Source organism: Colobus angolensis, unplaced genomic scaffold (assembly GCF_000951035.1).
Source record: "Colobus angolensis palliatus isolate OR3802 unplaced genomic scaffold, Cang.pa_1.0 Scaffold58, whole genome shotgun sequence".
Lineage (NCBI taxonomy): Eukaryota > Metazoa > Chordata > Mammalia > Primates > Cercopithecidae > Colobus > Colobus angolensis.
The window spans coordinates 73563-101472 of NW_012119376.1; the positions used below are offsets into that span (position 1 = coordinate 73563).

Here is a 27910-nt window from a genome sequence, read left to right on the forward strand (position 1 = left end):
ACTCAAATTCTAATAAATCAGCACAGAAGAGATGGAAATTATAATTTACTATGATGTTTTGAAGATGTTTTCTTTTTTTTTTTTTTTAAGGTCTCGCTTTGTCATCCAGGCTGGAAGTGTGGTGGTCTGACTATGGCTCACTGCAGCCTCCGACTCCCAGGGCTCAAGTAATCCTCCCACCTTAGCCTCCCAAGTAGCTAGGACTATAGGCATGAGTCACTGTGCCTGATCTGTAAATGTGTTTTTGATGAGGCAAGGAAGCTAGCCAGCTATAAGCATAAAGACCAGGGCACTGTTAGAACCTAAACAAGGAATATTCTTAGGAAAGGACCAAGAGAAAAAGGTGTTACGGGGTTAAGACACTGACATTGGGCATTGTATTAATAAAATCAATGTTCAGACAGATACCAATGATCCTGAATGGCGGCCTTGCCATTGCATTTGAAGAGCAAACTGTCTTGAATATTAATTCTAATAAAGGAAATAATAATGAGGAAGTTTCTGATATCAAGGGGGAAATAAAAACTGGAATCAGAGCGGTGAAGGTCCTCAAAGTAAAAAGCAAAACAAAACCCCAGGACATTCCAAAGTCTGGATATCCCAGTAAAGATTTAGATTAAAGATTAAAACCCAAGAGATTTCTTATTTAATTAGTCCTAAAATGGCATACTTTGTGAATTCAATTAAATACGAGAAATTTCACTGCAGAGGCTTCTGCTTCCCCTGCCAAAATCTGAAAGTTAATGTTGAATTATAGACAATGAAAGCTTTGAGGTTGAATTTGCATATATTTCAGAGTAAGCGCCACACTATAACTGTTACTTTCAGAGAACCCTAATTATTTCACTAGCACAAGAAACCCCAAATCAGAGATGATAAAAAATCTATTTCTAATTTTGTAACATTGATATTTTCATTAACATTTTCCTTTCCTGATCATTATAAAAATGATAACTTCTTCAGCTTTGGAAATTACATCTTTTCATGATTATGATTCTGAAAACTACTTAAATTCTGGATAAACTGCCACAAAGCAAAAGCTCTGTGCAAAGCCTCCTTCTGTATGGCTAACTAGGCTCTCACTCCATCATAGCGCCCCATCTCGTAATCCTACAATCAGCTTTTCATTTCATATAAATCCACATATCTTTTTCCCTGACATTCTTGTCAAACTATGTAGGAAAAACAGGCCACCACGGTCTAGACCTGAAATTCAAAATCAAATAACCTCACAGCAATCCTAGAAAATAAAAGCTATTAAAATGTACTCATGTTCATATAAGACACAAAACTGAACTAAGTTTACAGGGCCTATAATCAAATATCCTACTGTTTTTTAGTATCTCTCTATTCACAGAATATTCCTAATCCTCTCCCACAAATGTATGGATTTCTCTGTAAAGAATCATCTCGGAATAAGCATGGTGGGATCAAATTCACATTTTATAGACAAAAATAAATCAAAATCTATGTGATAGTAGTTAAGAGTTTGGGGACTCAGCGGCAATTGCTACCATTTATTCAACAATTGCTATTTCTAGGTACCTTAAACATTACTCCTAATTCTTTTCCAAGCAGGAATTATTAGCTTCAGGTTTCAGTTGAAGAAAATTTGCTAAATTTCAGCTTCTTGAACTGTAAAATGGGAATACTATTACCTCTTAGTTGGCAATATTCAATGAAATCACATAACCTGCCCAAAGACACTCAGCTACTAAGTGGCAGAAATTTGAAGACAGGTCCCCTTGGCTCCTGAGCACAAGCCTTTTCCAAAGGCAAGATACCTTTCATTAACTGACAGATAAAGGAACACTATTGATTTATTTGGTAAATCTAAATATAACAAAAATTTAAAAATCATGTTTTATTTTGTCACAATGGTAAAATATGTTTATTTAGGATTATCATCTATGTCCATAAAGGTTCTAGTTCATCTTTTTCTTTTAAGCATTGAAAGTATAAAGAAATAAAAAAGTTTGGGCTTTGGAGTCAGAAAAACCTAGTATCTAATTCTAGCCAACCTATCTCAGCATTAATTTTCTCAGCCAGAAAAATGGAAATCCCAGTGCTTACATTATGGAGGGATTATTCTAAGAATTAAATGAAATATAATTTGTAGTTAGGTCTCACTCCATCCAGGCACCTCATCTCTTAGTTATAATCAGTTTTTCATTTCACACAAAGCCCCAAGTCTTTGCACTGCCACCTTTTGTCCAACTTAGTATAGGCACAGTAAGGCTTAAAAAAAAGAGAAAGAACTATTACTACTAACAAATTATATAACGTAAGTTTCCAGTAAATTGTTATAATCATTATTATTACTAAACACACTATTGGTATATGAAAGGTCTTACATACATCTGTACTTTTCTTCCAAGAGACCTTTGGAGAGAGACATCAATCCAATCTTCAGACTCTGCACTCTAATTTTTCCAGTTCGACCCCTAAAATTATAAGAATGTTAATGTACTAGATGCATTTAAAACCATATACAGCATGTTAATTGTTTCTGAATATCTACTTTCTTGGGGGTAAACCATTAAAAATAATTGTATCTTAAAGATGCAACTTTTCTACTAACTTTCAACAACTAGTATTAAACCTATACTGTAATTTCATGACATATATTAACAGGGTGTTTGGCCAAGTCTAGAAGAATACACAGCTTGAAGTCACTTTGCACATAACACATGAACTAAGAAGGACAAATTAAAGCAAAATGACAATGATAATTATAAAGCTGAAAAGATTTCACCTTTAAAATACTATGAATTAAACCTGTCTATTAATAATTGTAGATGCAAGATTCAAAATAGCTACAGCTACACACTTTATACATGTGACTTCATACAGCAACAAAAATCTAATCATATATCTAAAAACAAGAACACAAACAAGAAAATTATATACTAAGAGCTTACAACTTGCTGAATACTGATTGGTAATTAAGTATTAATTAAGTATAAATATTGGTATTTAAGTATTCAGCAAATTATAAGCCCTTAGTATGTCTTTAATTTTCTGTCAATGCAGTTTTTATAAATTACTATTGCAATTTTAATAGTCAGTGATCTTAGACAGATGTGAAATCCCTATTTGGGGAAGTATCAAATTATAATTAAAACCAGAATGTATTAAATAACCAACACTAGAACATAGTTTTACACAACACTAAGGAGAGATCATTTCTATTTCACTTATAAGTTGACCAGAGGAAACATGTTTTTTTAACTTTAAAAGCACAGAGTTTTCTTAATTTCATTGCTTATCAAAGAATTACTGAGTAATCTACCAAATGTTAGTCACAGTAGTCCCAGTCCTAGGGTTTGTAAGATAATTACAAAAATTAATAAGATATTATCCTTGCTATGGAATAACACATAGCCCAGAATAAAGCCTTTATTGCTATCTTTATTATTGCAGATTTAGGATCCATTTTCATTTTAGGTTTTTATTGTCAATTTTCTTATTTGTTTTAAACACACAAGTACAGCACACTTAAAACCTATAACTGAAAGTTTACATAAATATATGAATGTATAAAAGTTAACAATTTGTGCTATTTTAAAAACATAAATATTTGAATCATGTAACTTTAATTTTATGCAGTCTTCTTGCCAAACTATTTAATCACTGATTTTACTGATATTTTTATTAGTAATACTAATTGATATTCCTCCACTGTCAATTATATGTACTAAAGGAATTTTCTGTATGCATATTACGACATGTAAAGTATGTAATAAATAAGAAAGGCAAACGTGCTTAGGGATTGGTGCAATGTATTTTCAAAGTACTCCCTCAATAGGCTAGAGTTTGTAATTTATATTAAATCATATCTAATAAACTTACTGAACCCTTAGTATGTAGGTATACGACATTCAGAATTAACCTATGAAATGATTAATACTTAATATTAAAATAAGCATAGTCCTTCTAAGCAGACTTTCTAAATTAATATAATCATTCATTTCTCACAATTACAGAAACACTAGTTTCACATTAACCCTACAGAGAGCCATGCTACAAACTGTGTTTCTACTTTATATCTTTTAGAAGTTTCCTAATTATCACATGAAACAGACAATGTTTGCTTCATTTCAAAAGCAGGAAATGGTTACTCTCTGGACCCAGTCAGACAATAGACTTGCAGAGGATAACAGAAGTCTTTGTGAATGAGCTGAGACAAGTACACGAATGTGGCTAAGGATGAAGTGCTCCCTACAGGGAAAAATGGTCAAAATAACATGCATTAAAGCATGACCCCCACTCTACTGTCACAACACAAGAAAGGAATATCATCAGGAAGACAACTGACGCTGTCAATCACCCAGTCATCACACCATCACCAGTTACGAAGGCTTACTGTGATACCGGCATTGCTCTGTGTACTGTTGGGACCAAGAGAAAAGTAGAACACATAATTCCTACCCCCGATGAACGCACACACTAGCTGAGGAAGGTAAGATAAGAACGCAACTAGAAAATATATAAGACAATCCTCTATATATGGAAATCAAAAATCAAGTACAAGATGATTGTGGCTGCCTATCATTAGTAATACGTAGTCATGTGATACGTAGTCATTATGTAGTTTGACTATGTAGTCTATACTAATACGTAGTCATTAGTTTTTCAACATGTGACAGAGAAGAGAAACCTAAAATCAGACATAGAAGGTATATCATGGCATGACTGTCCCAAGTAGGAGAAAGTAGAGTATCACAGAGAAAGCCTGAGCAAAGGCATAGAGGCAGGGGTGTGAGCATCAGAGATAAGACACGTTCAGGCCGGGTGTGGTGGTTCATGACTGTAATCTCAGCACTTTGGGAGGCCGAGGTGGGCAGATCAAGAGGTCAGGAGATCGAGACCATCCTGGCCAACATGGTGAAATCCCATCTCTACTAAAAATGCAAAAATTAGTTGGGCGTGGTGGTGCGTGCCTGTGATCCCAGCTACTTGAGAGGCTGAGGCAGGAAAATCGCTTGAACCCGGGAGTTGGAGGTTGTAGTGAGCTGAGATCACGCCACTGCACTCCAGCCTGGCGACAGAGTGAGACTGTCTGAAAAAAACCAAAACCAAAACAAACAAATAAGATGCACTCAGGTGGGACAGAGACTTGCATCAAGGTTAACTGGTTGACCAAACTGTACAGGTTATGTGGGACCAGACAATAAAGGACACTGATGTAAATAAGCTACCTGGATGTGAGAGACAAGCGGGAGACAGTAAAATATATTAGTGAGTGACATAGTCCAGTGTTGAAATATTTAGTCTCCTGATAGTTTTCATAGGCAACTCTTTAAGTTGGTTTAACTGTAAAGACATTTACTTTATAAAATTATATCATCTTTGGAACAGTGGAAAAAATGACACTGCAGCAAATGAGGTTAATATTTTTGGTAGGAAAAAACCATATTTAAACCAAGTACTCCAGACTATTGCTTTATATCATGATTTAAACGCTTTTGATGTCCATTAAATCCGGAAGAAAGATTGTGAAATTAAGACCTTTTAATCTGGGAAGATGACTGAGGCTGCAAATTCATAAATGAAACCAATTTTATCTTTATAAAGTACTTTAAAACATATTAGTTCATTTGCCCTTCATAATCACCTTTTGTGTGGTAAGCAAAGTAGATATTTTTATTTCAATCTCAATTTTTCAGATGAAAAATTAAGATGCCAATGTTAAGTAGTTGCCAACCCACACAGCAACCAGAACCAAAAATCTGAATTATTGTTATCCATGACAGACGAAAATAATTTTTTTTTACAAAGTTCAGAATATCAGGAGGTGGGTACATGTTAAAATTGGAAAAAAAAACTGTTTACTTAAGTACTGTGTTTCCTAGATATGGCAATATGATAAGAATAATCAAATGATTATCAAAAGACTCTGAATATTAGTTCTTTAATTATGACTAATATGCAATAGGTAGATAAATTCTCCTGTCTCACTGGGTAAGGTTTTCACTTAGTAAAGAGAAAAGGGCAGAATTAAAGATCCCCAAATCCTTCTACTTTGAGAATTCTGTGATCTGTGTGTGCATCACTCATTATCAAGAGCTGGCTGAAGCTAAAAACACCAGTTCTGGCTATATCACATGACAGGAAGGAAGGCAGTCACGGATATATGGTTAGTGAGTGAATGTCAGGATGGCTGAATGAATAGAAGTGTTAGAACAAGGTACCATTCCTCAGATTCACAGATATATGAGTCTGTAATGTCCTAATTGGAGGGTAGATAGTAATTTCTATCTGATTCTCAAAATTATTGGTTGAAAAGAGTTAATAACTATTATTTAGAATAAAAAATAAATCACGGTTGTTAGAGAAACCTGGGCAACCAGTTCTGGCCATCTGACACTACTGTCATAAGAGTAACTGCTTTTTCCATAGATTAATCCCCAATACTCTTCTCCAAGATAGAAAGCTACATTGAATGGGCACCATTCTGATCCAGCATGGTCTTTGCCATCTTTCTTTTGCATAGAAGGGAGATTAGTCCTGAAAGATTTTTTTTCCTTTGAAATGAAAAATGAGAAATTTTGAGATACTATCTTTCTAAATGAGAAATAGTGGCAAAGTGTAGCAATTTCCACACTCCCATTTGATGGTGGGAAGTGGAACTGTGCCAACATTTAACTCCCTAGAATATGAATCATGCCATTTCACACACTGCTTCCTCCCAACCAAGTGGCACTACTCCCTTTGGGCTGTCTGGTGAAAAGAGCATATGTGTGCATTATGCACTGAACTGTGTCCCCTAAAATTCACAGGTTAAGGTCCTAACTCCTAGTACCTCAGAATGTGACTGCATTTGGAGATAGGGTCTTTAAAGATGTAATTAAGTTAAAATGAGGTCATTAGAGTGTGTCTTAATTTGATATGACTGGTGTCCTTAGAGGAAAAGGAGATGAGCATGCAGCAGACAAGGAAAAATCATGTGAAGACACAGGGAGAAAACGACCATCTGCAGACCAGAAAGAGTGGCTTCCATAAAGACTCAACTTGGCCAGCACCTGGATCTCACACTCTTAGTGTCTAGAACTGTTAGGAAATAGATTTATCTTGTTGAAGCCATTCAGTCTATCATTCTTTCTTATGGCAGACCCAGAAAACTGAAACAGTATGTCAGAGCCATGGACAATAGAAGGCAACTGAACCTCTTCCCCAGTTCTTCCTTAAAAGGTAGTTCAAGATGTATACCTCTACCATATTCTATAGGACTGAATGGAGTTCCAAAGTATTCTATGAATTTAGCAATTTTCCTGGGATGTGAAAGTTAAGTTACAGGCTTTGTAGTTAAAACACCTTTGTCCAACTATTTTGATGAATTTACTATGAAAAAGTATCTTTTGAGGTTTTAAATTATTGAAGAGCAACTTAATGGTGGATTAAGGCTAATGGTAATATTTTACCTTAGGAGAACTTAAAATGTGCATTAAAATGAAATGTACTAAAAAATATCAGACAGGGATACTGTAAATCCCATATTCATTATGGTAGCTGAGACTCGTGCTTCAGTGAGTTTCTTAAGAGCCCTCAAGCACACAATGGCTGATTATTTAGAAAGACTTTATTACGATATTTATGAACACTGAAAGATAAAATACTTTTCTAATTAAAAAAATAGAGAGAGGAGGATAGGGAAAGTTTCATTAATTGATATAAAATTACATATAGGTAGGGGGAATAAGTTCTAGTGTTCTATAGCACTGTAGGGTGAATATAGTAAACAATAATTTATCTCACAGGTTCAAAAGATAGAAGAGAGGATTTTGAATGTTTCCAACATAAAGAAGTAATAAATATTTCAGAACAATAGTTCTAGTTTTCTTTTCTTTTTTTGAGACAGAGTCTGGCTCTGTCACCCAGACTGGAGTGGAGTGGCGCGAGCGATCTCAGCTCACTACAACCTTTGCCTCCTGGGTTCAAGAGATTCTCCTGCCTCAGCCTCCCAAGTAGCTGAGATTACAGGTGACCGCCACCATGTCTGGCTAATTTTTGTATTTTTAGTAGAGAGGGGGTTTCACCATGTTGGTCAGGCTGGTCTCGAACTCCTAACCTCAGGTGATCTGCCCCCCCCGGCTTTCCAAGGATTACAGGCATGAGCGACTGTGCCCGGCCCAGTTCTAGTTTTCTTATTTCATCTTTGCATACTTTAACCCCCTACCAGAACAACGAGTAATTCCTAATGTTTCAGAAATGTCAGCCCACAGCAGGTCTTTCTAGAACTGACATTTCACAAATGCACTGTCGTTTTCAAAAGGGCCAAAGTAATGGCAAATGAGTTATGCTGGGAGTTGTGAGTGTGCTTTATGTAACAGTGACTACCTAATTAAATGACAGATATTAAAGTGTCCTGTAGCATAAATTATTTAAAACACCATATATATATATACACATGCACACATAACCACTATGCAAATAAAGTGAATATTAAAAGACTATCTCGTTCATGGCCATTCAAATCACTCTTCAGTTGGATTACAAAGATTGTAGAGCAGATTATTATGAGCTAATAAATTATTGTAATTCGTAACAATAAATAGAAGATTTTTTATTTTGAAAAAAGAAATACTGTGAGACATTATGAAACAAGAAGGAAGTAGGACTTAGCTATATTGTTTCCCTAGCTTCTTGGCAAAGAATACTATAAATTTGACAGTCTTTGTAAATTGAAGCAAAGTTTTAAAATGAAAGATACACATTCTTTTTTGTTCTATCGTTTGTTAAGAGCTCAATGATTTGTAAAGTCATTCATTTTCAACAACAAACATAAATATTTCCACTGGGAAAGTAATTTGAAAGCACTTATTAAAAAATTTCACTTAAAAATCAGGTATTTTCTATTAACATATTTCATTCAATGATTATATTTTAATGAGAAAAATGTAAACTTACGTGTCATAGACATTGAGCAACCAATTGAGACACATATCCACACAGAGTGGAACGTTGACCAGGTCCTTATGCATTTGCTCAAGTCCATCATAAGTTGTTGTCAGACAGTTGATGACATCTGGAACACTGAGGAGCTGGTCATTTTGGTTCAGCTTGTGCTGTTTGAAAATTTCATTTGTTGTACTCAACTCTAAGAGATCCACTAACCAGGGGAGAAGAAGGAATGTGTACAGTCATTACATTACATAACAACATAAAAACAAAGGCATTTCTAGTCTCAAGTATTTAGTTTGATTCTTCAGTTTAAGAATCTATCCTTTTTAGCTAAATTTCAGCTTTTAAAGAAACAGACACATTTCTATTCTTACATTTTACCACACTTTCATACTTTTGAATCTGGACTCTGTCGCTTCCCAATCTTATCCCATTTTTTGCTCTTTGGAATATTAATTTTTCCTACTTTCTTTTTCTGGTTTTCCCTTTGCCAGGCTCTTTTTGCTTTTAAATGTAGCAAGGCATAAATCTCTCAATCTACATCAAATGGCAACACATTTCAAATATTATACTGCTCTCCTCATCTTAACTCCTGCAAACAGCCTGTGAACTGCTCTCTTCATTCTTTGTTTCACAGCCGAACTAATTGTTCTTAAGCAGTTTTTTATCATGTACATCATTACATGCCAAGTTTACGGAAGATGCTCCGTACTAAAAAACAGGTTTTGTAGAAAAATAACAGCTCTCCACTGCCTGCTGAATCAAGCCTGATCTGTAAGATTGTCACAATCTGGCCCTAACCTGGTTTACTTCCGATGATGCTCTGACACAGAGGTGACCTGTAGCTAAGAAGAAGTACTAGAGCTTCCCAGGACAGTCCCCACATCCATTGGTCTTCATAAATTTGTTCCCATTCTTACTCTTCATGTGCACCATATCTATGGTAGGCATGGCTGGTGCTAGAGCCAGGAGGGTGTGCACAGGAGGCAAAGGCAGAGCCCCTGCTCTCAAAGACATACTGATGGCGGAGGAGTAAACATGCCCTATGAGAAGAATATGCAAATTTCTGCTAGAGCTACTACTTCTAGGAGAGGAAGGACAACTGGAAAAGGCTCCTTGGAGAGGTGCGATTTGAAATAGGCCTTGAAAAATGGATAAAATACAAGAGATCCACATGAAGTAAGAAAAGAATTCCAGGTTTAGAGAAGTGCTTGAGAAAAGGCAAGAATTCAATCAAGCCCAGAGGCTCTAAGGAATGGTGGACTATGGTGTGGGTGATGTGTGGCTTACTCATGAGTGGTGTTTGCCTACAGTGAAACAGGAGAAATGCATGGGCCAGGCACACACTGCCCAAGGGGAGGCCTGCAAAAGCCTGAAGGAGGAGTTTAGATGAAAACGACAAAATCTTTTTTTATTTAATCAATTTTGAGTCATTCATTCACTAACTGAAAACAGACAAAGCAGATTATCAAACTACCATGTATCTATACATTTATTGAGTGTGGAGATGACTCTTCCAAATCTAAACATCTGGGTAAGGAAAACTGGAGCCCACGTTAACTCAAGGTCTGGTCATAGAAATCAGTTTTTATAAAATTCTTTCTCTGTCTCTGTATTTAAGCTTTTGGCATAAGAAAATTAGACTAGAAGAACTCTAATCTTATTTTTTCCTATTTTTTAACTTTTTAGCATTAAAAAATAAGAGGCAAAGAGAAAATATTTGGTTATATACATATATGCTACATATTTAACTTTTTAGCATTAAAAATAAGAGGCAAAGAGAAAAAATAAGGTTATATACATACAAAACCAACTTCTCTTCACCTGATGCAAAAACTGTTCTCTCAAAAAAAATGACATATTCTGACAGTTAACTAAAATGAACAAATAGCTTCTTTTGTACTTACCCATTTGTAGCCATTCAATAACTACTAATTTTGAATTTTTAAAGACATATGAAATGTGTCCATGCTAGCTCTCTAACATAGAATTATTTTTTTCAAGTTATCTACAAATTAAAAGAACCGCTTTAAACCTGTACAGATTAAATGATTTCAAAAACAACTCAACAGGGAAGACTTTTTTTTTCTTTTTCTTTCTTTTTTTTTTTTTTTAAAAAAAAGATAAACATAAAACATATAAGTCTGGATAACGAAACAATTCATTTCCTTCAGATGTCAAATGTATCATTGGTAAACTTATTTTGCTAATAGCAAAAATAAGTCAAATAATCCTCATATGAGTTAGAGATGGTGTCAGAAAAAAACTAAGAACCACTTGGAATTTTCACTGTCATTCTTATCTCGTTTCTTTGCCCTGTACACTTGACTCTTGAACAGCGCAAGTTTGAACTGTGAGAGTCCACCTACACGTGGAGTTTTTCCAATTAAAGTTAACCACTGAGGGTGCCTGCCTCTCCTGCCTCCTCTGCCACCTCCTCTTCCCTTTCTGCCTCTGTTACCCCTGAGACAGCAATACCAACCTCTTCTTCCTCCTCCTCAGCTTATTCAACATGAAGTCGACAAGGATGAAGACCCTTTATGATGATCACTTCCACTTAGTGAATATTAAATATATTTTCTTTTATTATTTTCTTGATATTTTCTTTTCTCTAGCTTACTTTGTTGTAGAGTAAGAGTATACAATACATAGCATATCAAATATGTTTTGACTGTTAATGTTAAGTTTTGGGTGTCAAGGGTCAACTGTACAGTGTTCAACTGTAAACCTCTAGAGGGCAGAAGCAAAGTGCCTGACAAAGGAAAGTGTTTAATAAAGGGCAGTAGCTAGGGAACTACAGCTCCCCACAGACACCAAGGAACATATTCAAATATGGCCAAAAGTCTCAAAGTTTTCTGAATTCCAACATTAATTATGCCAGTGACACAGCACTACTATTGGATCACCACATGGCATCAGGTGACAACGGACCGAATTCCAAAAAGTCCATTTTCTGCATCAGGCTGTCCCTGTATTTCTTTCTGAAGTCTCCCTGGTGATACACACTGTAGCTGTGACACTGATTTGCCACATCCCACAGACTATCATGTCTTCAATTTTTAGTGATTTACTCTGACACTTTGTCTTAGTGCCTAAGTCAAGCATAAATCTTCCTGAAGTGTGTCACATTTACGTACCTTTAAAGAACTGACTGCATTTAAATCATAGAAAATTATCATTATGATTTTCTCGTTTAAAAGGGAGACAAATGGCAGCTCAGTCATGTGGTAAATGAAACAAACAGCAGAATCATTTTCTATCCAACTTTCTGACTTTTTCTTTAACCCCACATATAAGGCACAGGGGATGGAATAGAAACGCATCATCATTCTTCTGCTCTGCAAAACAATGAACACTGTTTAGCACTCAATCTTGGGCTTCTCTGACACTTCTCCAGGTGTCAAGCTATGTAGCCATTCTTTTTTTATTATTATTATTTTGTTATTATTATTTTAGCATTTCCCCTATCTCCTCTTCCGCAGAAATATAGGCAGAGCTCAAGGTTTCACATCTGGCCTTTCACTCTGTGAGCCTGAGGCCCTCACTCACTCACCTTACTTCTGCTATTGCTTCTCTTTGGATGGTTCCATATTCTCTTTTCTCCTGTTGATCTCCTGCCTCAACACTTGACCCACGTATCATTGCTCTGATCCCTACAAGAGCTACATAATTCTCTTTCAGGAACCTCTACCCATAAAGGCCTGGCCTTCTTGTCATGATGAAATCCAATCTGCAAACCATGAAATATCCTAACATCCTTCCTTCTTCTACCCTCCACAATTTACCAACTACCCAGTTCCCCCAGTCATCAGTTCTCCCTCAGGCAGCCTTAAAAATCCAGACCCTCATCTCCCTTCCTACAACTCCCAGTCAGCTCAGCCTGGATCATCCTTTGCCTGAACTATTTATCCATTCTCTGTTCTCTGCCCTTTGGTCTTGCTTAGCTATTCCCTAAAGCATACTTCCACCTCTGGCCCTATCTGTAAACTCCCACAATAAAGAAAATGCCTCATGGCTTCCCATTCTACAATGAAAAATATCCAAACATGAAATACAACACAATAAGAACTTGAGGAACAAAACAGAAAGGAATTTCAGGAAAGAAATGACCTTCAAATTGACCTAAACTAACTTTAAGGAAATTTCTGGATATTGGACAAATAGCTAAGCTATTCCATTCAGACTCTATAACTTGATGTTCCCTGAACACCATCCACACCTTAATTTTCACACAGATAACTCCTTCCCTTCTTATCCCCAATTAACTGCCTCACACCTAAATCCCAGGTGCCTTTTATAGCCTGGCTCATATGCCCACTAATCAAGGAAACCTGCCTTCTTCTTCATAATGAGGGGATGCTCTTCCTCCTCAGAACATACTTCTCTTTTGCTTCTCTGCTATTACCTATCACATAAAGTTTCAAAATCAAAATACAAAGGAATACAGAAAATACATATGTGTGGTCTAAAAGAAAATAATAGAACAAATACCCATTAGTCCATCACACAGCTAAAAAAAATAGAATGTTACCACTATCTTGGAAGCCCTTTGGAAATCCTGCTTAATTACATCCTCTTACAATTACGGGGCTAACCATTAACCTTTGTATTTCACTTTTAGTTTTTAAAAGTGTCTATGTGTCCCTAAATAATAAAGCAGTTAGCTTTGCACGGGTTTGGACTACATATAAATGGAACAAAGTGGTAGAAATTTTTTTCTGCTATTTAATCTTTTCATTTAATTTTATAGTTCTAAGATTAAATCATGTTGATGTTGATTACTAGCTCATTGATTTTTGTTGCTGTACTATATTTATAAATATGCCAAAACTGAATAAGTTTACTATTAAAAAGTGCTGCTATAAATCTCCTTGGACACGCCTTCTGGCGTACTGCTATATAACCTTCAAAGTCAAATCATTCACTCAGTGTGTCCTAAGCAACCCCTGCTCTGTGCCAGAAATTGTCTGAGATCCTAAGTAGAGAAGAACACAGACTTATCCCTCCCATGATGGAGAAGCAAACAATAACTAATAAACAGAATATTAAAAATTATGACTGACACTTTGCCTTAGTGTCTAAACCAAGCACCAGAAGTGTCATCTAAGGAAAAGAACAGTTCTATGAGGAGCCATAGAAAACCTCATTAAAAGAGAGGTGATCCACAACATTGAGAACTACAGAAATGAGTGTACCAGCCAAGGGAAGAACAGAAGTATTAAGCTGGTTCAAAAGTAATTGAGGTTTTTGCCATTACTTTCAGCGAAATATCCTAACTTACTTTTAATGGCAAAAACTGCAATTATTTTTGCACCAACCTATACAAAGAGCTAGGACAAGCGCTTTTTAGGCAAGAGGAATGGAATACAGAGTTTGCCATTTCTATCACTAAGTGCATGATGAAATGGCGATACCCCGGTGGAGCAGAGGGAAGGAGATGGACAAAGAGGTGAGCCAGGCAAAGACCATTCTGTTCTGAGGGCACCAAGAATCTTTTGTAAGCAGGGCATTGGGTCCCTGTGCAACGTTCTCCGAATATGAGTTCTTTGATTGTGAGAATCAAGTCCCTTTATAATGTTTTATTTCCTGCACAATCTTGGAGTCCAACAAATGAATGAATAATCACACTGCCCTCTGCCTTATGCTGGGTGGGGATTTGCACATAATGAGAGACAGCCATGACCGAAAGTAGTTCACAGTGGAGACAGGGCAATCCAACTAACATTATTCGAGCACACAAAGGCAAGCACTTGCCACTAAGGTGAGAGAACCTGCTATTACAGGCAATCATAAACTACTGGGAAAACCGTGGAGACAGGTAGGATTAGCTTGTAAATGTTTCCAAAAGAGGTAAATCTTTAACAGTATTTGGGAGGAATAATAAAGGGTTATAGGCCATTGCAGAGAAAGGGTCAGGGTATTTCTAGTAAATGGAAAGGAAGGGAGAGGAAGAAGCAGATTAATAATAAACTGGTGAGCTCCAGGAGCGGCCCACAGGCCTTGGCTGGAGGGCAGTGGGAAAAGTGAAGGCCAGTTGGCTCTGAATAAAGCACCTCATATACTTGAAATCCAATGCAAGCTAGCTCTTTTCTGTCATTTAGTTGTTTGTCACTACCAATTTAGTTTAGAAGTTGGAGGGGTCCCTTCTGTTCATCTCAGGTTTGAGGGGAAGACCTGAGAAGGGGGGTTTTTTCTTTAGGAATCCAAAGAACCAAGAGAAGAAAACACCAAATGTGTTAATATGTTTATCCACCCAGAAGTGTTGTTGAAAACTGGGACCATGTTCATAACGACACAAAGCAGTCTTCTGTCAATGGAAATTTTGTGGCTGAGTCATCTGTCCTCATTTTACAGCTCATCAGGCCTGAGAAGAACTTCCAGACCCATCAGCTGGATCCTGGAGGTGCAGCTGAGACTCTTTCAAAACTGCTGTCACCACAGACTCCTGCGCAGACCAAACATCCCTTTTGTGTGTTCATAATTTACTTCCTATTCTCTTTTCGCTCAACATACTGATCAGTAGCTAGAGGGTGGTGGCTTTCTTTTACTTGTCCTGGTAATTCTGCAACACTTGCTGCAACTACTACAACCTGCTAATTATCTTTGAGGTTCTGTGGATTATGCAAGAGTCAAGGTCATCTCATTCTTCCTTGCATTGCCTTATCTGGAGGTGTCTTTCAGCCCTGTAGACCTCTCTTCCATATATAGCTTAAGCTTTTCTTATTTTCAAGCTTTGCATTGCTGTTTTCTCTGAATGACATTATACCTCTCTTTCCTCAACTCTCTTCATGTAGCCAGCTTAAAATTTATTGCTAATTTCTGTTGACTTTCAAGGAGCAGATTTTTCAACCCTAACATATCATTTTTCAAAGCATAATTTTCAAAGCATCACTGAACTGCCTAGACATATATTAACAGTTAACAAAAGGTAGCAAACAAGAATACTTGGATCTTTTCAATTTACCCTATCTTAAAAGAATAGGTAAATATCACTTTCCATATCAACTATCTGACAAGGTCTAGGGTAGACTCAATCATTAGAACTACAACCACAAATAGAATCCAGATAGCGTAAATCTATATGCTAAGTATTCACAGTGCTACTTAATTTTAGGTTATTTTGGGGGGAAAATATCCTTTTGATGAAAGGACTGTCACAGAATTCCACTCTGAACACATCCTCCACAGGAAAAATGCATTGATAATACTAAATGTCTCAAGATATATTTAAAAGAAAACAGAGCCTTTTATCTAACTTGTTAAGGTGCCAGTTCAAATTTAGATCAGGAATGTGATTTTTTAGTGTTTCTTTATATACAATTGTCTCATACAAATTGAGACAAATTGGAACTCTACACTTCCAAATGGGCAAAAGGTACTGAAAACACATGACTTAATACTTTCTTTGATTTAATCCTCTTAAACTGGGTGGCAGCACAATTTTTGAAAAAGCTTTTTACATTACTGCTGTGTTTTGGTTAATTTTGTTCTCCAAGAATGGCATGTGTTTAGTACTGCACACTGATGGGGCAAGTAATAAAACATTTATAGAAACAAAACCAACTCCTTGAGTGAGGCACACTGAAAACCAGATTAACTCGGCAAACACTCCAGCCTCTTCATTTATCTTTCTCTCTCTCTCTCTCTTTTTTTTTTTTTTTTTTTAAAAAAAAGGCAATTCAAGTAACAGATTGATTAACTTTGGTAGAATAACTCACAACATAGTGCTTTTTGTAGTCTTCGGATTTTGATTGCTGTACGGTAGGCAGAAAAACGTATGTTATTCAGGTCAGCTGAAATAGAAAAAGGAACAATTCGAAGATAGGCTTATTATTGAATATATATTGAATGCCAAGAATGTATTTGGTTACTTTGGATGATGAAAAAATATTATGTCTGACTGAAATAAAAAGTCTTCTCCCAAATTCCCCAACAAGTATCCAAGAAAAAAATTAAATGATCATTAGCACCACGTTGGGATACATCTCAAAGCAGTGCTACACAGAAAATTCTAAGAAAGTATTTTCAAACAGGTGTCAGGGCTCAGAACATGGTGGGTTGAGTACTTTGAAATGAAGGAGACTGAAAGCCTCAGAAGTAAGGTCTCTCTGACCTCTGGGTCTCTTGTCTCCTGCCCCTCTTTCTTCTTCCAAAGTGATAAACAGAAATCAGAATTCCTCTTCCCCAAGGTGGGTCATAAAAACTAGAACTCCTCTTGCCCAAAGCAAGCCATAAAATCTAGCAAGTTCACTGTGACCTTCACCCTCCTCTCCTGAAGATTCTCCTGCGACAGATATCCTGTCCCTAGAGGAATATGCGGCAGGGAGAAGCCAAGAAGAATCTGAACAGATAGGCCTTGCTGGAATTCCCTTCTCAGTCTATTATCATTAAATTATACCCTTTCATCCAATCACAATTCCATGCAGTCATCCATTCTTCACTCAATCTAAGTGTAAAAATAGATACTTTTCCCTGTTGTTTTTGAGTCTTCTGAAGGCTCTCATGTCAGGTAAAACTTCGATTAAGTAAATTTCTTGTGCTTTTCTGGTTGACCTGTCTTTTGTCATAGGAGTGTCACTATGACCCTTATGATGGGTGAGAAAAGGTACCACCCTTTTCAGTCCGTTGGTAGGAAAAAGAGGAAGTTAATGAAGAGAAAGCACAGCTTATTAAATGCACTGCACAGTAGGCAGAGGGCCCTTCCTTTTTTTCCCAATAAAGGAGATTTTTCTCCAGGAGCATCTCTCCCAAGGACACTTCATTTTCTTCCAGCCACATTGTCCAGCTCACTATCCATGAAACTCATCTTAATTATATGTTCCTCCCATCCTGATCGATTTGGTTTTTCTGTCCTTTTGTAGATCTCATTAAAATGATCCTATAATCAATACTCAACTCTTTGGAAACAACAGATATTGCAATTTCTTTCTTCGTCCCCTAAAGACAGAGTATCAGAGATCAGTAGAGTTAAAAGAAAACTCAGATATCATCAAAATTTGCCCCTTGTTTTACAAGCTAAGCAAACCAGTAATATGTCTTTTGTTTGTCCAACTTTTGCAGGCCCCTTCACCCACCAAAATAAAAACTCACACAGAAGCCCAACATTTGAAGAGATTAAAAAGGGGGCATCCCTTTTATTGAAACAGGAGAGGGAGGCTTCGGGTGCTGCTCTTCTCTCCAGCATCTCCTTAGCTACCCAAAGAGAAAACTTTAAAAAAAACCACTGAACCAAACAGAGGAAGTAGGTTAAACAATAAGTTGAAAGCCACATTGCCCTGGAAATTAAAACAAAATCAGAATTCTCATCTGTGTTTTCTTGCATTTTTGTATAAAAATGAATTTAGCTTTTAACAATTCAGACAAATTTAAACTAGGTGAGCTAAGTTGATGACATGTACTAAATAAAAAGTGAGCCAAAAGCAAATTTAAGGCAGTGAATTGAAGTTGGCTATATTGTAACTGTATATTTCTATATATATTTTTGCGTGCAAAACCGAAGGTTAAGATGACTCAATATGAAGGAGGTAAAACCTACAATTACATTCCTCCCTGTAAATCAAGTCCTTTTGGCTCACATGATTTCAAACCACACAATTCTCCTAAGAAAGGCAATACCTGTTTATTGCATTGCCCTTAGAAGTTTAACTGCTTTTAAATGTCAATGACATGATTCTTTTAACATTAACATGCCATGTAAGAAAAGCTGGTGATTAGCTCCTATTTAAGAATATACAGTTCTCAGCCGGGCACAGTGGTTCAGGCCTGTAATCCTAGCACTTTGGGAGACCGAGGCGGGTGGACTGCGTGAACTCAGGAGTTTGAGACCAGCCTGGGCAACATGGTAAAACCGTGTCTCTATTAAAATACAAAAAATTAGCCAGAGGTGGCAGCAGGCGCCTCTGGCCCAGCTACTCAGGAGGCTGAGAAAGGAGAATTGCTTGAATCCGGGAGGCAGAGGTTGCAGTGAGCCGAGATCACACCACTGCACTCCAGCCTGGGCAACAGAGTGAGACTCTGTCTCAAAAAAAAAAAAAAAAAAAGAAAAAGAAAAAAGAAAAAGAATACACAGTTCTCAGTTGTTTAGGTTAATTAATTACTATTAATAACACTTACCAAGGGATTGAAAGAGTTCGGTCATTTTAGGATGGTCCCAACAGGTGGTCTGTGTTTGATGGCTGGAAAAAAAAGGTAAAATTTTAAAAATAAACAAAAGATCAAAAAACATCATATAGGCCAAAAAGGAAATACCCAAGTGGAAATGATTTTTTTCAAATTTTTAAAAATACATGCAAAATTACCCTCATTATGAACCATTCAGAAACCCAGTGCCCAATTATTACTTAATATTTGAAACATCGGCCAGGGACAGTGGCTCTTCCTGCAATCCCAGTACTTTGAGAGGCCAAGGCAGGTGGTTCACTTGAGGTCAGGAGTTTGAGACAAGCCTGGCCAACTTGATGAAACCTCGTCTCTACTAAAAATACAAAAATTAGCCAGGTGCGGTGGCGGTTGCCTGTAGTCCCAGCTACTCAGGAGGGCGAGGCATGAGAATCACTTGAACCTGGGAGGTGGAGGTTGCAGTGAGCCGAGATCGTTTCACTGCACTCTAGCCTGGGTGACAGAGTGAGACACTATCTCAAAAAATATATATATAAAAATAATAAATTTTAGCTAGGTGTGGTGCCTCACATCTATAATCCCAACACTTTGGGAGCCTGAGATGGGAGCCCAGGAGTTTGACACCAGCTGGGCAACATAGCGAGACCTCATCTCTCTATACAAAAGTTTTTTATACAATTTTTTAATAATAAATTTCATTTGAGCAACTACATTGTGAAAAGACAAATGAAATTTTTAGCTTTGCCTATTTCAAGCAGAATTGAAACTAAAAATTAAAACCTAGATATAAAATGTGACTGTCACGAACCCTTGGGCCTTGACTTGATGTGGCCAGATCAATGCAGGCTCCAGAATACACCCATATCTGTTAAGCAGCTGTAGATATCATTCAGAACAAATCCTCCAACAGCAGAAGTAGTGCTGTGAGAGTCACTACCCTTTAGAAGTCTCGTCATATTTCCAAAGACTGCAGAAACAAGTTTAACTCTGAATGACATCATCCCACAATCTACGGAGCCTCCCTCCTCTTCTATCTTGAGTCGAACCGTCCTCTGCGCAAATCTACCCTTTCTTCTCTTCATGTGTATCTGGATTCCCCGCTCCCCTCAGGCAAGTGTCTCTTGCCACTTTGACTCTGTGTTCCTCTTCTCAGCTTCCTCCTATTAACCAGTATTATTATTTTCTATATGTATTAAACTGTTTCCTCATGTTCTTCACTTTAAAAGCAAGTTGTATACTTTCTCTGTTTCTGTAAATTTCCAAACTAATTCATACGTTAGATGGAAGTTTTGGGGTAATAAACTGAGATTAAAACATAAATGGAATGCTTCAATTAAGTTTCTTAGATAAACAGTTCATGACTTTGGTGGGTCAGTGGCCTTACATTTAAAAAGAGTTAACTGCCCCTTATCTAGGTCAGGGTAGATTAATAACATAATAGTGCTCCAAAGACTTCTTAAATGACACCTAGTTCTTATAAAACTATTTAGTAAGTTAAATGAACCAGCATAGTACCTAAGAGAGTGATATTACAACATTCATAAAATCAAATTCAAGAGAAATTAGTTTTTAAGCCTATGTAATAGATCAAAAACTGGGCATGTCACTGGGAAACTAACACCGTCATTGTTATATACACACAGGCAACAAAAACCCCAACTAACTCATACTTATCTTTGAAAAATATTTAAAGTGTGTGTATTTGCAATTCGGTATGTATCCTGGAAATATTAGCAATTGGAAATTCCAAGATCTCAAACAAAATAATATAACTACAATGTGAAGATCTGTCTTAGAAACAGCTGGAAAGTTGTCTGGCACCTCTACCCAGATTCTTGACTTCAATGCAGAGACAAATACTTCTACTTCATGGTCCACTACCGAACACCAACAAAACCATTCCACCCTTTGGTTTGATGGTAGTGATACTATCCAAATTGCTCCAAAGCCCATGGAGTGGGTACTGAAGTTGTTTGACCTAAACTCTTGGTATTCATCATTAGGCTCAGAGCTTTACAGAAATGCAGAGTCTCAGAAAAATTTCCTAACTATCACCAACAAGTATGGAAAGATTTGCTGAGGAGGTAATGCAATTCCAGTAAGGCATCATGGGCTCCCAGTCTGAGAAAACCTACTAGGATTCATTGATCTCTTGTCTTCTCTTTCAGGGAATTTCAATCTCCATGACAACAGTATTGTCCAGGGGCAGACATCCCATCATGGAGCAAACCAAGGCTCAAGAACCAAACTAAAGCCATCGGTCACGTAGAGCCAGACGTTATACTTAAACAACAAATATGCTTTCTCTGGAATTACAGGTGTGGGTCTTCATCTCACACAGCCTCTACATAATCACAAGAGGAAAATACCACTATTTCTCAGTCAGGCTGAGAACTGAGAATTCAAGGTGAACACCACTTGCTAATGGCTCTTTTTAGTGAAACCACTATTGAGAGCTGAGGGGAACACACACATTTGGCAAACAGATGGAGGGAGGGAACGGGCATCCCCTTTGTGAATTCAATACCAGTTGATTCATTAGGCAGAACTGCCAACACAGAAAATAAATACAGCCTCTGGTTACAAAAGTATCACTGCCACTTACCAAACAACAGAAATAAAAAAAAACAGGAGATGCAGTTGGCTGCTGGTTTTTTTTTTGTTTTGTTTTGTTTTGTTTTTTTTAAGTCAGGGGAGAGGGTTAAAGCAAAATCCACAATGAACCCAAAGGCTTAAAGTATTTGAACAGCTGCAGATAGCTCAGCTCCTCTTGCCAAAATGCCTGAAGTTCTCCCAGAGTAGGCAACCAAAACAGAATAAAAGTAGCATTTTACCCCAAAATAACAACAGCTTGGGTTCTAATTAATCTCAAATATGAACAGGGAGTGGGACTTCATATTGTGCAGCTTGATAAGCTCTAAAATAAGATTATGATTTTATTACTAAAAATCCTCTTTTTAAAAGGCAACAGCCATGGGAATCTATCCAAGAATAAAATTTAAAAAATAAAAAATAATTTTTTTTATTAACAGTACAAATATTTTATTTGTACTGTTAACAAAGTAGCAGTTAACAGTTAAGTACAAAATCACATGGAGCAAACAATAGTGAGAACATGTGACATGGAACTAGGCTGAGCAGCCATCCAGTTTTGCCTGTGTAGGGAAAAATTGTGAAGGTCTTTGCTGTGGGCAAAAAATCAGTGGGTATCCTGTAAAGCTTAAATTCTCTTTGAGCTATTTTAAACTCTGCAAACTGAAGAAAACAGATAGTAACGCAAATGATTTCTGTCCATATAAATGCAAATTGTGCCCAGGGGAATGCAATTGATTATTGTCCTGTGGATATTGACCAGTTTGTCAGCTTTGCGTCCAGAGGTAAACTCATTTTAGCATCCCTAATCTGACTATAGATAGGTGACACTTTGTATTCTCTTTGGAACCTATTATAACTTCTTACTGGTTCTCTTATTATGAGTTAAATGAAACATGCTCTTTTTGTATTCATAAAAGAGTTAAGATTTTTTTGCCTATTTTGAAAACTATCCTTCAAGCAGCATAAATCCTGCTTTATACTAGATTGTATACAGGAATTATACATCAGCATCCTGGTATAACTATTAAAAGTGCCCCCTTACTCTGAAGTGCCCCAGCTGGGATAACATATAATCTCTGCATTTTATGGACTTTATCAAAATATTAAGCCAATAAGGTTAAGAAGTAGTATATCCCTCCACCTATTATTATTCATAACAATGTGTACTGATAAGTCACAGAAAGTAAAATACAAATAATATAAGATTGTAACACCAACAAATAAAACAAAAAAAGTTGTGCTGCAATACTGCCTAATATGTAACACAATGAACCAACAGCAAAGGACATGCACTTTTGATAGACTGATAAAATACTGATTTCTGGGCAAAGGACTGCTCTGGGGAAGATACTTCTTAAACCCATTTGTCCTCATTAGAGTGGTCTGATATTTTTCCATGAAATCTTAAAGGATGATCAGAAGGCATCTTGCTGTCCAAAAACTGACACTTACCAAATATACTTAATTGTTACTAGCTATCCAATTTTATGCTTATAACTGGATTTTGTGAGGTTTGCTATATATCATTCCATTCCAATTATAATTATAAAGGCATATAACATAACATAACTAAAGATGAGTTAAGTAAAAATACAAATGTGGGGACAAGAATTATGTATATTGCCCTGAAATAAGACAATCACAGAAAGAAAAGTATTTCTTCTTTGCTGTGCAAAGTAAAATATAACATACTAGGTCAGGATGTATTATATTAATCACAGTAATAACATGCAATTGAATGCTCGATTTGTACCAAGTAAACTTTTTTGGATAAACTTTTTCTATGTGTAAATTCAATTTGGATTACAATTCTATGATTTGGGTGACAATACTGTCTCCATCTCACAGATGAAAAAAACTAGGGCAGAGAATGCTTAGATAACTTGCCTGAGGTCGTATAGTAATAGAAACAGGATTTAAAGAGATAATCTCATTTTAAGCCTAGACTCTTGATATGGAAGTATATTTGCATAATTAAGGTTTTAAAATATTTCTTGATGAATCTGTCCAAATTTGAGTCCATGGTCTATAATTAGAATCATTACAAATAACCTCATCTCCCTTGCTTCTCTCTCACCCCTTGCCAAGCCTGGATCAGCTCAATTACTTGCCTACTCTGGACCTGAGCAGCTGTGGATAAAAACAACTGGAGAAAATCACTCAACAGAAAGACTCGTTTTACTTTAAATATGTGATTTCAAACCTCAAATGCCCAACTCCTGGCAACTGCACTACACGCCCTAATAAACTTGCTTTCCCAAACTCCAAAACAGAAATTCACTACTGCCATCTCTCTCCCCAAACTGGTTTCTTTCTTTGCCTTAGTATCATTTCACTTTATCTCACGCTTCATTGAAAACCTAAATACCAGTAGATGAGGACTCCTTTCTCTCTCCACCAACTCAGGAAACCTCCCTCCATCTGCCAGTTTGTCATCCTCTTTCCCCTTTAACTGAGAAATTGTCCCTCTTCTTATTAAACGCCAACTCTTCCCAACGATTTCTTAAAAATTTCTTATGCTGCACTGTCAACCCCTCTTTCAAGAAGACTATCCTTTGTAGAATATAAATGTTTACAACGTGCCATTCTTTTTTTTTTTTTTTTTTTTTTTTTTTGAGACGGAGTCTCGCTCTGCCGCCCAGGCTGGAGTGCAGTGGCCGGATCTCAGCTCACTGCAAGCTCCGACTCCCGGGTTCACGCCATTCTCCTGCCTCAGCCTCCCGAGCCATTCTTAAACACACGAACACACACACTCACACACACACCTACCTCAAATCTAAATTTTCTGCTAGTTATCACTTTTTTTCTCTCCTTCACAGACAAAATTCACCAATGAGTAGTGTACCATATCTACTTCCTCGTGTCCCATTCACCACTCAAGACACTTCTGTTTGGCTTCCATCTTTTCTCCTGCACTCAAACTGGTCCTACAAATATTAGCTATGAACTCCATGGTGCCAAGTGGAGTGGCCATGCCTCACGATGGGGAAAAATAAGAGACGAGAAACACTGTAAACAAGTTATATAGTGTATTAGAAGGTGGGAGGTGCTATGAGAAAACCAGAAGTCTCCAGAAAAGGAAGTTGACACGAACAAAATACAGGTTCTATTAACATCTACTTTATGTACACTTATAGAAGTTAGATATATACAGCAATCAGGCACGAGCCCCCAACTAATCAATTTTGCATTCAGCTGCCTAAAGTACGAAGAGTGAAAACAAATGTTGGTAATCTGATATGACATCATTTATTTGAGTAACACCTTCTTAAAGATCTGAGAGGTGGTATACTTACTTTGGAATTTATAATCTTTTCAGTCCTTGTTTCACTCAAGACTAGAATATAGGAAGAATGTGGAGTACCCTCATCAGTAACATTGATTCTCACTCTATGCACATGCTTGTGTGTGGGTGTGGGTTTGGGTGTGGGTGTGTGTGCCTGTGTGGAAAAGCCCCTGGGAGAGGATGGAGGTAATGGGTGAGAAAGCTGTAGGAGTAACTTACATATTCCTCAAGTTATATTCAACTTCCTCATCCACTCACAAACACTGTCTACAGTCCTCTAAGCTTTTAAAGGCAGGAAATCCATATATTTTTAGAAACAAAAAATTAACTTAAGAGAAAAGTTAAGAAGTGTGGAGGTCAGGATTTCAAGAAAAAAAAAAATTCTGTCAAAATTCAAATAAGATATATGATCCCACTTGATAACAGGTACTGTAAAAGTTTAGAGTCTTCCTTAAAAAATGCCATTAGTATCTCATGATAATGAAGACAAGAGGCAGGAAGACAACATTGTAAATTATGAATAATTCTGTAGGATTTGACTATAAAAGGCATTTAGGCTGGGCACAGTGTCTCATGCCTGTAATCCCAGCATTTGGGGAGGCCAAGGCAGGAGGACTGTTTCAGGTCAGGAGTTTGAGACCAGCCTGGGCAACATAGCAAGACTCCATCTCTAAAAAAAAATCCAATTAGCTGGGCCTGGTGGCATGTACCTGTAGTCCCAGCTACTCAGGACGCTGAGGCAGGAGGATTACTTGAGGCCAGGAGTACAAAACTCCAATAAGCCATGGTTGCACCACTGCACTCTGGCCTGGGCAACAGAGTGAGACCCTGTCTCTTAAACAAATAACACTTAAAATAATTTCACACTCAGGAGGAGATTTAAAGATACAAACATGGAAAGGACTATATAAAAATATGCTACCATACCATACACCCCAAAATACAAGATGTCAATATTGCATGTATGACTAATAGAACCATTGTTACAAAACAATAAGGCAAAGTTTATTTGTGTTCGTTTTTAAATAAAGTAGTAGAATTAATGATCAAAACTGATGTGCCTATGTGCGAGGGGAGGGATAGGTGATAATTGTCTTGAGGGTACTAGATTGTCTAGAAATATAAACAAGCAAATACTCAGTAAACCCAGGGGAGCCTCTAGCTTGATAATATTTCTACATGAGCCCAGAATTCATAGGGAACCCCACCTCCTACCCAACCCTCCCCTCATCTCCCTGACTCTCAAACTGGGGAGATTCAGACCATCAGCCAAATTCCTGTAGGTCACTGGTTGTTGCACTGGCCCTGGGGAGCCTTGCATGCCCCCATCTGAAGGTGTTAACAACAGGACTATGTTCCCACAACAGTTGAGGGGATCACTGTATCCTTTAAGTTTGCTTTTAAAAGCTGGATTTGTAGCTTTTAGCTTTTTATTTTAAAATAAATTACTACTTTATCTCTTTCTTTTATGTATTTTTAAAAGTAGGGATTAATTACTTCTAATTTTTTCTATATGGTTATATGAAATCTTTTACTGTATTATTTTTCTTTATAATCAGCATATTTCTATTTATTTTACAATTTTAAACATTATTACTTCTGTACTTTTGCTAATTGCAATGGCAGTTTTAAAAATTTAATCTTTATAAAGTATAGGTATCTTTTTTCCTCTCTGAATGGCCCCACAGTGATCCTACCTAGATTGTACGGTAGAACTCTACTAACTGTATCCCTCACCCTAAAAATCAAATTGCCCAGTAAGGCTGATGGTGCCATTATAATGCAATAGAGTTGGGTAATCTAGAAGATTCCAAGCCAAAATACTACTCCATGGCCCAACAATATGTAGATTAATGGCAGTGAAGGTGATATTTTAAGTCCTGAACTACCTAATGTCTCTCAAAGACAATGTCAGTTCCACCTAAATTACCTCAATTAACTAGGACAACAGTAATACATAAGATTTCTTCGCAGTGATGGTTTGCTGGCTGCTGCAGGGCAGGCTTTCTGCTGTTTGGATTTTTAGTTAGCCAAGGTATGCTTATGCTCATTTATCTGAAGCCCCTCCAAGCCCAGGATTTTAGTGATCCTAAAGTACTTACATTCTTTCATAGATCAATTTTATTCTTACCTCCCCATCAGCAGAGTTGGCCTAGTGAGTTTTAAATATTTATTTTCAATAAAAACAGAGTCACAGACTATTAGAAAAACAGACTCTCCAGTACATTTTTCTTGTGCTTCTATTTCATTTACTTCTTTATCATTAAAACCAAAACCACAAGCTCCACTTCTGGAAAGAGATTCAAAGTGTGGCCCAACAGTTCTTCACTTAAAAAACTGGAACCGAAAAGATACCATCCCTCACCTTCACGGAAGAGGGAAGGCAGAAATAAAGACTGCTGTAGGGACCCTTTTGGAGAGAGCTATGTTTATTTTTTCATTGTTAATTATACCTTTGTTATGGGTTTATTCTGTTCTGGGATAAGTGTTGTATAACCTTTAATGATAAAATGCTTTATGTTAATTCTTTGCAGTTGCTGTTATACATACTTTGTTAGCTTTCATTTTCCTGTTAGGTTGAGTATTTGGAGATTGCCTTGATGATACTCCTCTCTGCCCTTCTTTAGGGAAGGACTATTTCTCCTGTATTGCCTAAGCTGGTACACACTTCTTCTAAAGAAATATGCATGAATTCTCTCCTCTAGATGGTATGCGTAGTTCTGCCAAGACAAGTTTATATAATCTACACAAATGAACTGTATGACTGCGATAAAGATCAACTACTCGCTCCCCAAGATTTTACAACTATTACAAACTTCATTTCCTTTCAGTTTACTGAAGGATTAGGGCAGGTAGCGGGTGGCCTTGGGAAATGAGAGGGGGTCTAAAAGAGCTTTGCAGGATTATCAATAATGGACACAAGAGTAGAAAATAAAAGTAAAAAGAGAGATGCAATAAATTGAGGATGATCTTCATTTTGATCCTCTCAAAGAGGGAGTTAGAACA

The 27910-nt window shown here is 36.9% G+C and overlaps 1 protein-coding gene across 1 annotated transcript in view; it reads right to left on the reverse strand.

The window, feature by feature from the left end:
- Positions 1-27910, reverse strand: part of UTRN (utrophin) — a 608259-nt gene that overhangs the window by 60149 nt on the left and 520200 nt on the right. Inside the window, exons 59-62 of the mRNA XM_011962010.1 lie at positions 19018-19079; positions 16623-16697; positions 8911-9112; positions 2359-2444 (exon numbers count right to left, since the gene is read on the reverse strand). Of these exons, the coding sequence (XP_011817400.1) occupies positions 2359-2444; positions 8911-9112; positions 16623-16697; positions 19018-19079 (425 nt within the window). The remainder of the gene's footprint in view (positions 1-2358; positions 2445-8910; positions 9113-16622; positions 16698-19017; positions 19080-27910) is intronic.